This window comes from Macrobrachium rosenbergii, chromosome 8 (assembly GCF_040412425.1).
Source record: "Macrobrachium rosenbergii isolate ZJJX-2024 chromosome 8, ASM4041242v1, whole genome shotgun sequence".
Lineage (NCBI taxonomy): Eukaryota > Metazoa > Arthropoda > Malacostraca > Decapoda > Palaemonidae > Macrobrachium > Macrobrachium rosenbergii.
In genome coordinates this window covers 72,779,150-72,792,815 of record NC_089748.1, presented here as the reverse complement: position 1 = coordinate 72,792,815, position 13,666 = coordinate 72,779,150, and the positions used below count along the sequence as shown (strand labels likewise).

Here is a 13,666-nt window from a genome sequence, read left to right as displayed (position 1 = left end):
TATGTACAGTGCTGATACAGTAGAGAGAGAGAGAAAACTGAGCTATGTTTATTAAAGCCTAATACAGTAACACACACACACACACACTTACACTATTTTGTTTTATATTTTAAGCTACAGTATTCTTGTATATATTTTTACTGTATTCTCTCTCTCTCTCTCTCTGTCTTTTTTTTTTTTTTTTACAAACCAAAGGATAACACAATTGTGTGCTTAGGATATGTATGTATGTACACACTCACTCCATGCCGTCGTTGAACTTGCTACAGCCTGTTTGGTTTTGTCCTGCCTAAATACGAAATTCGCATTTTAAATATTTTAATGTTATTAAAGATGAAATATCAACAGTGATAAAATATCTTCTTGTGTACTGTTATGATATGTTTGATAATCACTCTTAGAGTCAATTAAACTTGTAATAAAAATGCTACTGTAAATCATGCTAAGCAGATAAAGAAAAAAAGGGTAACACATACATAAGTATGCAAGAACTTCCTGGAGTTTTAGTTTCGTTTTTTATGTTTATGAACAGCAATTCATATTTCATTAAAGGGTACGTACAGTACTGAGAGAGAGAGAGAGGTGGGGAGAACTGAGGTATGTTTACATCAGTAAACAAATGAACTGGGAAACAGCTGTTTTGCAATTTTGAGAGATTTTAATTTAACATAAAGTATGTTAGTTTACCTTTGTATACCTATTTTACATTTATGAACAAAAATAAAAATAATAATTCCATTAATACATTCATTTCTTTTAGCAACTAAAAAATTATTTTCCTACTTCCTTCGATAGTACAGTACTAGGCTCAATCTTAGAACGTAAACATTACAAATGGCAGGATGATCAGTTTTTTTCATACATAACACGATGATAACATATCGATATGATATACAGCATAAATAGATTCTGTAGGTAAAATAACAGTTTCATTACCATTACCTTTATCTTAAATACAGTTGTAATAGCCTATTTGACTTGCAAATGGAGACTATGAGTGTAACATCTAGGTTAGGTTAAGTCTAAGGTTCACGCATAGCCTACACATTTTATCTCATATATAGTAATACAGTATGGTAACAACTGATGAGGCATTTGCTGTATAAAAATACATTGTAGGTCACAAAACCAAGGTAGGCTGTGGGTAAACACAAGTAGGCTACCTGCCTACTAAACTATCCTTTACTAGGGAGAAGAAAAGAAGGGGTTGGAGTTTTTCTCAAAGTCTATTTATGCAATATATTTTGTTACAAATATAAGAAAAAAAGGTAGTTACTTGCCTTTTGCATAAAGTTTTCAGTTTAAAGTGTGATGGTTGTTGTTTATAAGCATACTGAGTGTTTATAGTTATTTATGTGGCACTGACAAGGTTTGGTGAGGAAGGGTACAAAGTTGCCCTTAAACACCCCTAGATTTTTTACTTGCCATTATTCCGATTTCGCCATTATCTGATGGACCCTTGGCTCTATTAATCCAGATAATTGAAGGATTACTGTATAAAGAAAGAAAAAATACAACAACGAGAAAGCTTGGGCTGCTTTTGAAGTGCCCATCCCGACTGAGCACTGCATTCAACATGATTTGCTGATACAAATTGTTCATAATAAAATAAGCAACCATTTCTGGTGAGATTTGTCACTAACAATCATGTTTCATATAATCACTAAGGAGTTGCAGCCAACAATAGCCATTTTGCTGTAAATGACTTCAGTATGTATGTGTCAAAATTCATGCATGGGTTAAATACACTAGAAAATTTTCACTAACCATTGTCAATTTTACCAGTTTCAGGTCCCCCCCCCCACAATATATCTCTCTTATTCAATGTCTGATAAAAACCGAACAAGAGGGATAGGTTGGATGATGCATAACGCCCTTGGAACTGGACTGGGGTATCTGCTTCCACACTACTTGAATAAGGGGAGTGCATTTATTCCTTTTCAGGTCAAATTATAACATGTTCTGACCAATCCAGATCATAGTCTGACTAACAGGGTACCTGTCTATTTTCATGACCCATTATCAGTACCAAAGACTTGTGGACCACTAAGCTCTGGAGGTTTGTCTGCCTTCTTAGGCCTAACGTTTTATTGTAGGACTTAAGAAAGTCCTCTCGCCTAAATACCTATTCAGGCTATCTTAAAGGGATGGGTGGTATAGAAATAAATACAGGGATGGGTGGTATAGAAATAAATACAGTCATAAAAATTAAAATTGATTTTTTTGTACTCAAATCTATCTTCTTTGTCAGCAATTAAGGTAATACTGTACCTGAAATTATATGAATTAAACTGAAGGGTAATTTGGAGTCCAGATGTAAAGACAACAATTTGGAAGTCACCACCTTCTGCTGCTGGGCCTTTTATGAAAATTTGTTGTCACGTGTCACACTATCATAAAGTGATGGGTTTGTTTGAAAGTATAAATTTTAGTTTATAAAAAACCGTATTTTCATGTAATCTATTTATAATATTACATAATGCCCTCCTCCCTTCCCCACACTCTTTATCACAAGGTGAGTATGAAAGAATGACTCAATTTTCAGTTGTAAAATCACCCCTCAAAAACAAATCTGCCAATATTTTACCATTTTAATATTTAAAAGTTATACTTCATCAAACAGACTGGTCTATGTTTATACGTTAATAATGGAGAAGTAAGAATTTTAAATTATAAAACTTGCTTTGAAATAAACAATTCTAAAGTTGGAGAGGGTGACCATGTAATGCTGCATGATACTGTTACTTCAATAAAGGCTGGATGATAACTATAACACAATCTGTAGTCTTATTCTGAGTTGGGAAGGGAGACAGAGGTACCATAGTCAATTTAGATGGCATTTTTCAATAAGGATTATAGTAATTTATTGCAATAAACAAAATATATTGATCAACATAATACACTCTAATTTTTAGGATTGGTGGAAAATCCCCATCTCTACAAAACTTCAACAAACTTGACTAAACAATCTGTATTTAGAATGATGAATGCCAAACATAATAGAAAAATTTTCATAATTTCATGTTCTTCTGGCTTCCATAATTTTTTCAGCAACTAGTCCCCTTGATGAGACTTATGTTGGTTGAAACTGGGCCAGTCTAAATACGGACTGTGGATCATGAGGTGTGACCATTGTAACCTTGTGTTAAATAACCAAGTGGGCAAAGTTATTGGTTCAGGCAAGCCATATTGAAGACTTAGCAAAACTACTGAACTCCAGGCACAAAATTCAGTTGGGGGTCATGAAATCAGAATAGTATCCAGATCACAGATTCTTAGAGATCATGAGGAGTGGCCATAGAGTATCTTTGTGTTACATAAGTAAGCCTAGTTCTTAAACAGGATAATACGCCACTGCTACTTTTTCATACTATTCAACGCCACAACATGACTTTGGGTTTAATCTAGTGCTTTAATTTGTTATTACCAGCTTTACCCTTCTGCAAAGAAAAATACAGCCCATTATTCATTACAATGGAGCTTACTGATGCCACAAAATCAATATGGGGTTTTACAAGTTTGATCTAGCCATAACAGCTTCAGCTTCGGCTGATTTATATGTATTTTCATTCCTGACATTATCAAGGATCCAGCACAGTTGAACGTTTATACTGTACCTGATTAATGTAATTTATGGAAAGTCACAACATACATTTAAAAAAATATGTAAACTACTTCACCTTCCTGTAACCCAGAGGAAAATAAGTCCCTCATCTTGTAATATTGGAATGTTTAACTGCCTCATTTCATCATCAGACATCGTGCCGTATGGCAGTTCCATGTGAATGTCCCACGGGGGATCTGCCATGATAACTGCAAATTTACCTGTATCAAAAAGATAATTTGTACAGTAGTTGCATACACATAATTTACATAAGTATAAAGTATTGAATAAACAGACAACAAATTCCTAATTGTAACATTATGATAACATAAAAATCCAGTATTCATAACATTTTATAAAAAAAATTATTTATCACATTCAGCCCTCATTTGTAGCCTGAATTTTCCATGACACAAATATCCTTATCTGTTCTAAGAGTAACTATTCAAGCATGCCTGCCTATGACCCATGGGTGGATAGTACACATTCTCACTGATTCACATAAAAATGAATATGATCCAGTGAGGATGATTAGGTGGGAACATGGGTACTTGTTACTAAACAAATAAAAACCCTCGGTCTTTACATATGGGATTAACTTTCAGCGAGTACATATGGGATTAACTTTCAGCGAGCTGGAAATCCGGCCGTTAAACTTCTGCAAGATGGTTATGGTAATACTGTAGTTACTGATGGTAGGGGCGGAAGTACCACCCACCAAGTCAGAGAGCATTCAATTTTACTCAGTTTCTTTTGGTTCACAGTCTGATACAGATGCGTTTCTTTCTCTGACCTGCCAATCGACTATCTCTTCTGTATTTGAATGTATTTGCTTTTATAACATATTGTTTATATATTTATACTTTGCATATATTGAAACATTTCAACATGTTTTTCTGTGTCTCACTACTGTAATGATATATTCACTTATTCTTGCTACATAGCTATATTGGCTGATTTTAGCCTGTGCTGTACTGTATAAGTTTTGGAGCCTTTTTCCTTATATTTCATTTTACTTGCTTTTTTTTTGCCTTTTTGTATTTACACAAACCTACCACCTATCTCCTTGGTGTTTGCTTTGTGTAGTCTATTTTCTTATTCATATAACTGTGGAGAGTTGGAAGGATAGTTTCCAACTCTTAATGACAACTGTTCTGTTTTTTGACATCTCAACCTCATTTTTAAGAACTTCCCTCTTCAACAGTCTTTGCTTCCTTGTTCTGAAGTGCTTTTTCATGAACAAAAAATTTTTTTATTTCGACTACACAATTTCTTGGAATGTTGTAATGTTTTAGTCTTTCAGATGTGTAGATTGAGAGGACTGAGACAAGGGGGTTTTTCGTGTCTCCAGGCAAGGGTTTTATATTCAGTCGTACAAGAATACTTCTTGCCTAAACCTAGCAAGTTTTCCCCCTCTCCCTCAAAACAGAGCTTGATGTCGGAAGATCTTTGACAATGCATTTGGTCCCGACTTGCTCTCCAGGACCAGGTGGAATTCCTGTCTACGGTTCATGTCTTGTTTCTTGCCCTGTCTTTGTTGGCGGGTGTAGGCTCACTCCCTTCCCCTCTCTGATGGACTCCTGAGCAGTGGAGGATTTTTTGCCGACAAGGCATCAGAGGAGGGGAGAAGGTGCCATCTTGGAAGGGTTTTCTCCCCCTTTGATGGCTGCTTCTCAGTCTCCTTCTGGTTCCTCCTATGCCAATCTTCCTCCAGTTGCTTCTCCTTCCTTGGAAGATTTTACCCCTTCCCATTCTTCCATAGCTTCGACTTTGGAAGTTTCGAGAGAAGGGTCAGGTGATATTATCTTTCAGGCTGCCCCTGCTCTCTTGTGGGGGGGAGCCATCAGCCCCGGTGAGGGAAGAGGCAATGCCATCTTGTTCTACTTCATGATCGGAGGCTCAGAAGATGGCTGGCATCCGGGCTTCTCTAGGCCTTCTAGGAGTACCAACCTTTGGTGGCCTATTGATCAGCCTTTGATGTGCCCTGACCAGCGTTTTGAGTCGGCAGCTGCAGCGGGTAACCCGTTCACCTCTATGTAGACCTACAGTTCCAAGTATGTTGGCAGTGTATGCTTCTCAGAGCTTTGGATTCTCTTCCATGGCAGTGGCTCCTCCAGCTCCACTGGCAGCGTACCCCCTCCCCGAGCTTTGGAACCCCTTTTTGGTGGTGTTTCTCCCGCTCAGTCAGCAGCGTATCCCTCGCAGAGTTTTGGTCCCCCTACCGCAGTAGTGACTTCTTCTCACGCTCCATCCTCTGATGCTCTCATGAAAGCAGTAGTTGACAGAGTTGACACTGTTTTTCGGGAGAAGTTCAACCGTGTTGTGAGGACGAAGCGTCGCAGGTCTCCGTCTCCTCCTCCATTGTCTCCCTTCTCTTCCCTCTTTGTCCGACCACGGCCGTGGTTCTCACATTCCAGATCGCGGACGTCTCACTGATGAGGGGGGGTTTCACATCCAGCTGCTTCTCGTCCATCAGTATTTCTCTCCAAGCATAGATCAGCAATCGGGATATCTACAGCAGTGTCGCCTTTCCCTGATCCCCTGTTTGTGTCCGTAGGAAGGATGACAAGGCTTCTGTTAAGAAATCCTGTGTAGTAAAGGCAATCGTATGATGGACATGTTTCCAGTCTAGGCTGTTGATGCCTCATCACTCGCACATCCGTGTCATTAGTCTCCGTCATTCCAGAACTCCTCTCTGTTCACGCTCTCCTTATTTTTTTAGTTTAGCTTGGCTATTCATGTACCCAGTGAAGATTTTGATCTTTCAAAGTTCACATATCAGGCCTATCACTCTCACTGGCAATGAGTTGGTTCATTCCAGCTCCCACAACCGTTGTCGCATGTCTGCATCCATGAACACGCATATACGTGCGATTAGTTCAATCCAGTCGGCCATTCTGCCTTGCTCCTCAGTGTCTCGTTGTCTCTCACATTCTCGCTCTCCTAGGGGAAGTTGGGTTCGTCACTCAAGTTTACATAGCCGTGGATGTGACAGCACGGCCATACCTCTGCTGCACAGGGGTGTGTAGAAGATGTCTAAGGATGGCATGTCCGGGAACGGACCATCCACCTCGCTCACATGAAGGTTTGGGAAGAGAACAGGATGGTCTATGGCCATGCCACGCTGAAGCACCAAAGTCTGTCGAGTAAAGAGCATTGATAGAAGGTCTATGGAGCTCTAGAAGGGTGACAACCCATGTGCGAGTGCATCAACAGCATGTCTGTGCAGTGCCTTTCGATCACATACGAGTTTTATCTTGATCATCTGGTAACAGCCAACGGACATTAACATACCACCTATATATGAGCGAACAGGAGCGTTCTGCCAACTTTTATGTCCTTCATCGGTAGCAGTCAGCCTCCGTTTTCAGTAAATGTCTACATCACAGAACGAACAGTCAACAAATTCCAACGAATGGATCATTCTCCCAGATGTTTCTGACATAAGTAACAACCTTCATCAGTCATTTTCCTCATAGCATCCAACATCTTTTCATAATGCCTACAACTGAATATCTTTGTTCTATCAGACACATACGGCCATCATTGCAAGAATTGACGGTCTTTTTATTGTGTTCAGGCAGAGACTTCGACATTTTTCAGGTAGGAAGAAATCTCTGTTTCATCATTCGCATTCGAACATTGACTCTTGATTGTTCCTACACTAAGATTAACCTTGACTCCCTGAGCCATGGTAGTTACAGTTCGTCAGCACAGATTTCTTTGGAATCCTGTTCGTTTTTTATTGCAGGTTGGTTTCGTTTACAGTGAAGTTCTGTAGAACCATAGCATCCTATGCTTCCGAAATAGGAGTCAATCAATTCTGATCGTGCAATCAGAATTATTTTCTAGTGTTGTAGATCTACGGATCAGACCTACTCCCCGGCACAACAGCCTCAGTGTTCTCTTCTCCAATACTCTTCTTGGCGCAAGGATGAAGACTAATTCTTGAAGATGGAAAGGGGGGGGGTCCTGGTCTTCAACAAGGTCTCCTCATTCCTTCCCATCCTCTCTCAGAGAAGTGAGAGGACTTGGCCTAATGTTGAGACGACAACTGTCCCCTTGGGGTGTTGTACAGACTTCCCCTCCAGGGATACATCATGCCTCAAAGAATCAACCTACTTCAAGAGGTTAGGTTGGGTTGAGTACTGAACCTAACTTAGCCTAGCCTAACCTTACAAGACCTGTATTTCAATATCTTGGAACTACTTGCCTAATACCATCAACCAGGAGGCAGTCTCCTGCTCTACTGTACAAGGGACTAGGTAGAGTTAGTTTTGGTTGGGTACTTAGCCTAGCCTAACTAGTTCTAGCCTAACCCTACCTGCACTTCAGTATCCTAGGACTTCTTGTTTCATGGCATCAACCAGTAGTTACCTGGTCTTCAGGGGGCTAGGTTGGGTTAGGTTAGGTTGGGTACTTAACCCAACCTGGCCTACCCTAAACTAAACCTAGCCTAACCTGACCTAATCTGCACCTCAATAATCTGGATCTTCTTAGCTCTCCAAGCCTCAGGATCTGAAAATAGGCGTTCCATAGTGTTGTTAAGGAACGGTACCATGGTAGTTCCTTAGTCAACAGGAGGGGGAGGGCCTAGTGTCCTATCATCTCCTTGATTGATGGTGCGGTGCACAGCTTTACAATAACACACTCAGCACAGTGGTCAACCAGACACATTCCAGGATGATGGATGTATGACAGACAAGTTCTGTCACTAGGGTCAGTGTTAGTGACAACTGGTCTTGACACCTCAATGTATCGAAGAATTGTTTGATCTAGGAGGACAGCCAATTGGTCTTACAATCTCAACACTCCGAAGATGTTACTATTCGGCTCTGTCTCTATGGACCGTTGGCATAACAGCCCATCGACCAGGCCATGTTGAAGATATCACTTCTCGTCTGATCAGCGAAGTTAGCAATGTTTGGGTCAGGTCAGTACTTGGATTGGTGACCTCCTGGAGCACTGGATTCTGTTGTCATCTAGGAGACATCTTTCCCATCCATGGTTAGAAACGTTAGGACTAGTCAGTACTTAGATAAGTGATCTCCTAGAAACTTCAGATGCTGTTGGCTCCTAAGAGACATCTTTCGCATCCATGATTCAAGTCTTGGGCTTGCAAATTTCCTGTTGTTTTGCCTGATTCATCGGGAGATCAACAACACCTATAAGCTAAGTTCCGACAACTTGTTTTTGGTTCCTACTCAGTCAAGAAGTGGTGTCTAGGAGCTCCATTTCTTTTGACTTGATGTGGTCACACTCCTGTGAGGAGTGGGAGTTGTAAGCAGCAGCTGCTGCTACTGCAATTATCAGTTGATTCACAACCCGAGGAGAGATGTTATGTGGATCTTAAGACAGCCTCGGGAGTCTCAGTGTCAGAATAGGCACTCCTTTGATAGCAACAACACCAAGGTAGTGCTGTCATTACACTACTGTATCGTCGTCCAGAGATTTTTCATTCTTCGGAACACTGACCAGGAACTTAGGTTCAGTTCTTTTAAGACTTTCAAGAGTCTCAAGATCCAAGATGGACACTCCTCGGTGTGATAGCAACGACACCACGGTAGCATCATGGTCAATAAAAGGTCCCAGTGTCCTTTCATCTACTCTATTGCAGTGCAAGTATACGAGCAGACAGAAGAACATCCCAGGCAAGATGGATGCACAGTCGACCCCCAGTGTTCGCGGGGGATGTGTACCACTACCCCCCGCAATAGCTAAAATCCGCGAATACTTGACACCCCTCTAATAATGCTTATAACTGACTATCTTGATAGTTCAAAACACCAACAAACCCTCTTAAAATGCTTATACCTGAATATTTTAATAGTTTTATCACATGAATTGCATTTAGTCACAAAAATTATATGAAAAAATACAGTCATCTATGAATATTTCTCTATGAGAAATACTGCAAATAGGCAAATTTTCTGTGAATAATGTGTAACTATATGTTCCATAGAGAAATCCACGAACAGGTGAAGCCGCAAATCCGGAACCGCAAATAGGTGGGGGTCGACTGTAATTACAACAATTATTCGCTGAAGCCAGGAAATAAGGACAGTTGATCTTGGCACCTTGACTTCTGGGAATTCATTCAACCTCTGAAGAAGCTTGATCATAGTCCTTATTTTCTTCACTTACTGAAGTTGGCACTATTCTGTTCTGTCTTCTTGCACCTTTGGATATACAGTAGTAAGACATCTTTGGTACCTATTTACATCTGGAAGCTTGCACCTTTTGTCATTCTACATGTTTCAAAGGTGATCAGTGAGATGGATTATTCCACTTCTACGGTCCTATGTTGCCTCCGTAAAGACTAGACTTTCAACCCAACGCCAACAACTTGTTCGTTACCTTCAAGTTAGCCGAGAAACAGTGTCCAAGTAGTCATTCCTCTGACTAGTGAGAGGACCAAACGAGCATACCCGGCAACTTCCTGGTGGACATCAGTATGTTTAGGGCCAGATCTTTTGAGGCCAGAGGCATTGGTCTGCCCATCACATTCAGGAAGAACCTGTCAGTCAAGTACTAGGATGGAATGTAATCGTGCAGATCACATTCACCTCCTTTTACCTTGGGATGTTGCCCATAGGTCTTTGGACTCCTTTTCCTTGGATCCTACAATGGATGCTCAATAATTCATGTAGTTCACCCAGCTCTTGAGGGACAGGTTGCATCTCACCTAAGGTGTGCGGCTGCAAGGAGAAGGTGTGTGTGTGTGGGACTGGCCTCCTCCCTTTCTCCTGTCCTCCTTCCTCTTCCAGTGGGCAGAGGAACAGTGAATGAGCCGTCACATGCTGGACTGGCGTGCATGCAGGTGATCTAGATGACTGAGTACCCTATCTATAATCTAGCTCTATTTGGATTAGTAGATGCAAATCCTTCCTTCTCTCTAGCAAGGGGAGAGAAGGACTAACTATGAGCAAAGCAGTTGGTTATTCTTAGCTTTATAGTCGCTGACACTGTGGGTTCATCCAAACCTTTTCAAATCAAGGATATTACATTCTTTTAACATTCCTTTAATTCAAAATGCCGAGAAGTCTGACGATTGAACATCTCTCTTGTTCAATAGATCAGAGGTATGGTCTCCTTCCTCGGCTCTTTCATGAACAGGAAGAGAGTACCCAGGTGGGCCGAACTACCAGTCAGTTCAGAGATATACTCAGAATCCTCCCTCCAAAAGTAAGTCTCCCATATGTAAAGATTGAGGGTTTGTATTTGTGTAGGAACAAATGAAAAATTTTTTAAGTAATTTGTATCTTTCCTAACACACAAACCTGAGGTCTTTACATACAGGGCCCACCTCTTACCACCCCTCATTCTCTTACTTGGGCCAAAAGGAAAACTGTGTAGAATTGAATCCTCACCAACTTGGTGGGCGGTACTTCCACCCCTACCATCAGTAACTATTACCATAACCACCTTGCAAAAGTTTAACTTTCAGATTTCCAATTGCTGAAAGTTAATCCCATATGTAAAGACCTCAGGTTTGTGTTAGGAAAAATACAAATTACTTTAAAAATTTCATTTTCTATATAAATGCTCAGTTTATATGAAAAAGTTGGGCTTCACACTATAAAACTTGATAACTTGTTCCATAATAAACCCATCCATCCTGGATCACAGTTTAGTTGAGAATCCCAGCCTCTGCAAATATCCAGTGGAGTGCTTGGGGACAGACAAGGTCAAAAGACCCAAGTCCTCACATTATTCTTGTGGGGGTATTGTAAGCAGATGAGAACCCTGAGAGTAAAATAATATTTGCAATAGTATCAAACAGGTTTACAGATCAGTTAACCATTCAAAGGCTCATCTTTAGAGAACTGAATAATAAATAAATAAGGGTACTGATTAGAGTGACTCCAAAGAAGTACAATCCAAACCATCTACATTAAGACTGAAGATGAAAACTGGTAAAGGTTGACTGACATCTCAGTATACCTACACTCATACTGGCCTCAATCTCAATGTTCCTCTTGAAGACTGACGATGTTGAGGGCACTGTTATTTATGCAGTCACTCTTATATGGCTAGCCTTGGTTTCTGAAACCCTTATACATGCTTGAAGGATGACCAGCCTCAGCCAGTAGGACACTGTGTTCTTAGAGACATGTTTCCACCATTGATGTATTAAGAAGTCTACATTCCTCACCTCTTAAGTGCCTAGGCCTCATATGCCTCAAAGATGCAAAAGCCAACATATTACCTGGATTCTTTAGCAAAAGAATTGGAAATTGAACTCATAGTGATAACAGAAAGTAGGAGGCTCCATAATCTTATCCATACATTCATCAATTAGGTTGATGAACAAAAGCAAGTAAAATAATCTATGTGCATAAACATATTAGCAATGAATCCTCTGGCCACCAATCACAACCAACTTCAATGATATTAGCTGTGGATATTTACCATGGCAACTTTGGCCATATCTCAATCTTTGTGCAAAAGATATTTTGACAACTAATAAACACACACACCAAGAGCTTTTTTGTAGTAAGATGAGCCTATTTTATTATATCCAGGAGCATCTGCTAGAATGGTAACAGACAATAGAAGGAGCACCTGTTATGATGATAACAGAGACAGCAGAAGAGGATATCAGTATAACTGGTGCAGAGGCTGAAGACAAGGGCAGTGTTATAGGAACAGTAGCAACAATAAGATAAGCAAAAGTTTTAAAGCAAAAATAATGGGCAAAGCAGGGGTAGATGGCACAACATGCAACACAGACATAGCAGGTACAGCAAAAGCCATGGTCATCACCAAAGGAAGTGGTTGAAGAGATGAGTAACAAGCACAGGAGGCACATCAGGCACTGTCAGTACATGAATTGTTGAAAATCTAGTATGAAGAATTAATAACACAGGAGCTAACGTGGTCATAACAATCAAGAAAATGTAAGGAGGTGACCTTGAAGAAACAATAGGTAGAGCCGGAGCAGCAAAAGCAGCTGTAAGTGCATGCAGAATGCAAGGCAACAGGAAGAGGCCCTGTAAAAGCAATTATAATGAAGCAGGCACAGCGGGTAACACTTAACGATACCCCAGGAAAACCAATAGCATGCACAGCATGAAAACCAGCATGTCACAAAGCAAACAAACCCAGCAACAACCTGGTAAGGATGATCAGAATTACAGTTAAGATGTTCTCCTGCACTTAAGCAACTACCCAACCTATCAGGGTCCTCCAACAATGAAGCAACAGTAGTCTGATAAAGGAGAGTGGTACCAGAAGTATCAGAGAAGCCAGTGCCTAGGAGCCAATCAAGTTACTGGGCAAAAGTGGGCAAGCAGAAAGGTAAGGGAGTAGCAAGTCTGGAGGCAGTAGTTCAGTCACTGGGCAAAGCAGACAGATCTTGTGGAGAAAGTGGGCAGGTAATCAGAAGACAGGCTCAGCTGCAGACAACAGCACTTTGCTTGAACATTAGTTTTCCTAAACTTCAACAAGAAAAGCCAAGATCCAGAAGCTGACAACAAAACCTGATTCCCAAGCAAGATAAGCAGAAAATTTGGTAAAAAAGCACTCTTCCTTCCTTGCCTGGTGTGTCCTTTTTCATAAGAACAGCAAGAGTAAGCAGTTTTATAAAATTAGTCATAGTAGTATAGTATGAGTCTTACAGTGGAAAAACAAATCCACAGTTATGTAACTGTACAAATATATTTAAAAGAAAATCTCTATAGAGAGCTTTTGAGAATCTGTACGGATTCTCAAAATCTCTCTGTAGAGATTTCTTTGCACAGTTACATAACTGTGGATTTGTTTCTCCAAGCACGTTTGTCCCAGTAAACATCACAGGTGTTACCCGAATGCAGTGCTAGGCTGTAAAGTGTAACACAGCAGGTGAAGGTCCATAAGGTCCATCTCCAACAAGGACTTGAAATACAGTAGACCTAACTGGCAAACCTTAACAAATTTTAGTGATACATACTATAAGTGAATAATGCAATACTGTACATATTTTTCTAGTTAATGATACGAAATTTCACAATGAAACAACACCAAACGCATACACTAATAGGGACGAAATATAAATATGGGGATACAGAACTTCACTTCTGT

The 13,666-nt window shown here is 40.3% G+C and overlaps 1 protein-coding gene across 2 annotated transcripts in view; it reads right to left on the bottom strand.

The window, feature by feature from the left end:
* Mettl3 (methyltransferase like 3) overlaps nucleotides 1–13,666 on the bottom strand; it is a 252,746-nt gene that overhangs the window by 39,630 nt on the left and 199,450 nt on the right. For both annotated transcript variants that reach the window (XM_067108002.1, XM_067108003.1), the window contains exon 8: nucleotides 3,681–3,825. In XM_067108002.1, the coding sequence (XP_066964103.1) occupies nucleotides 3,681–3,825 (145 nt within the window). The remainder of the gene's footprint in view (nucleotides 1–3,680; nucleotides 3,826–13,666) is intronic.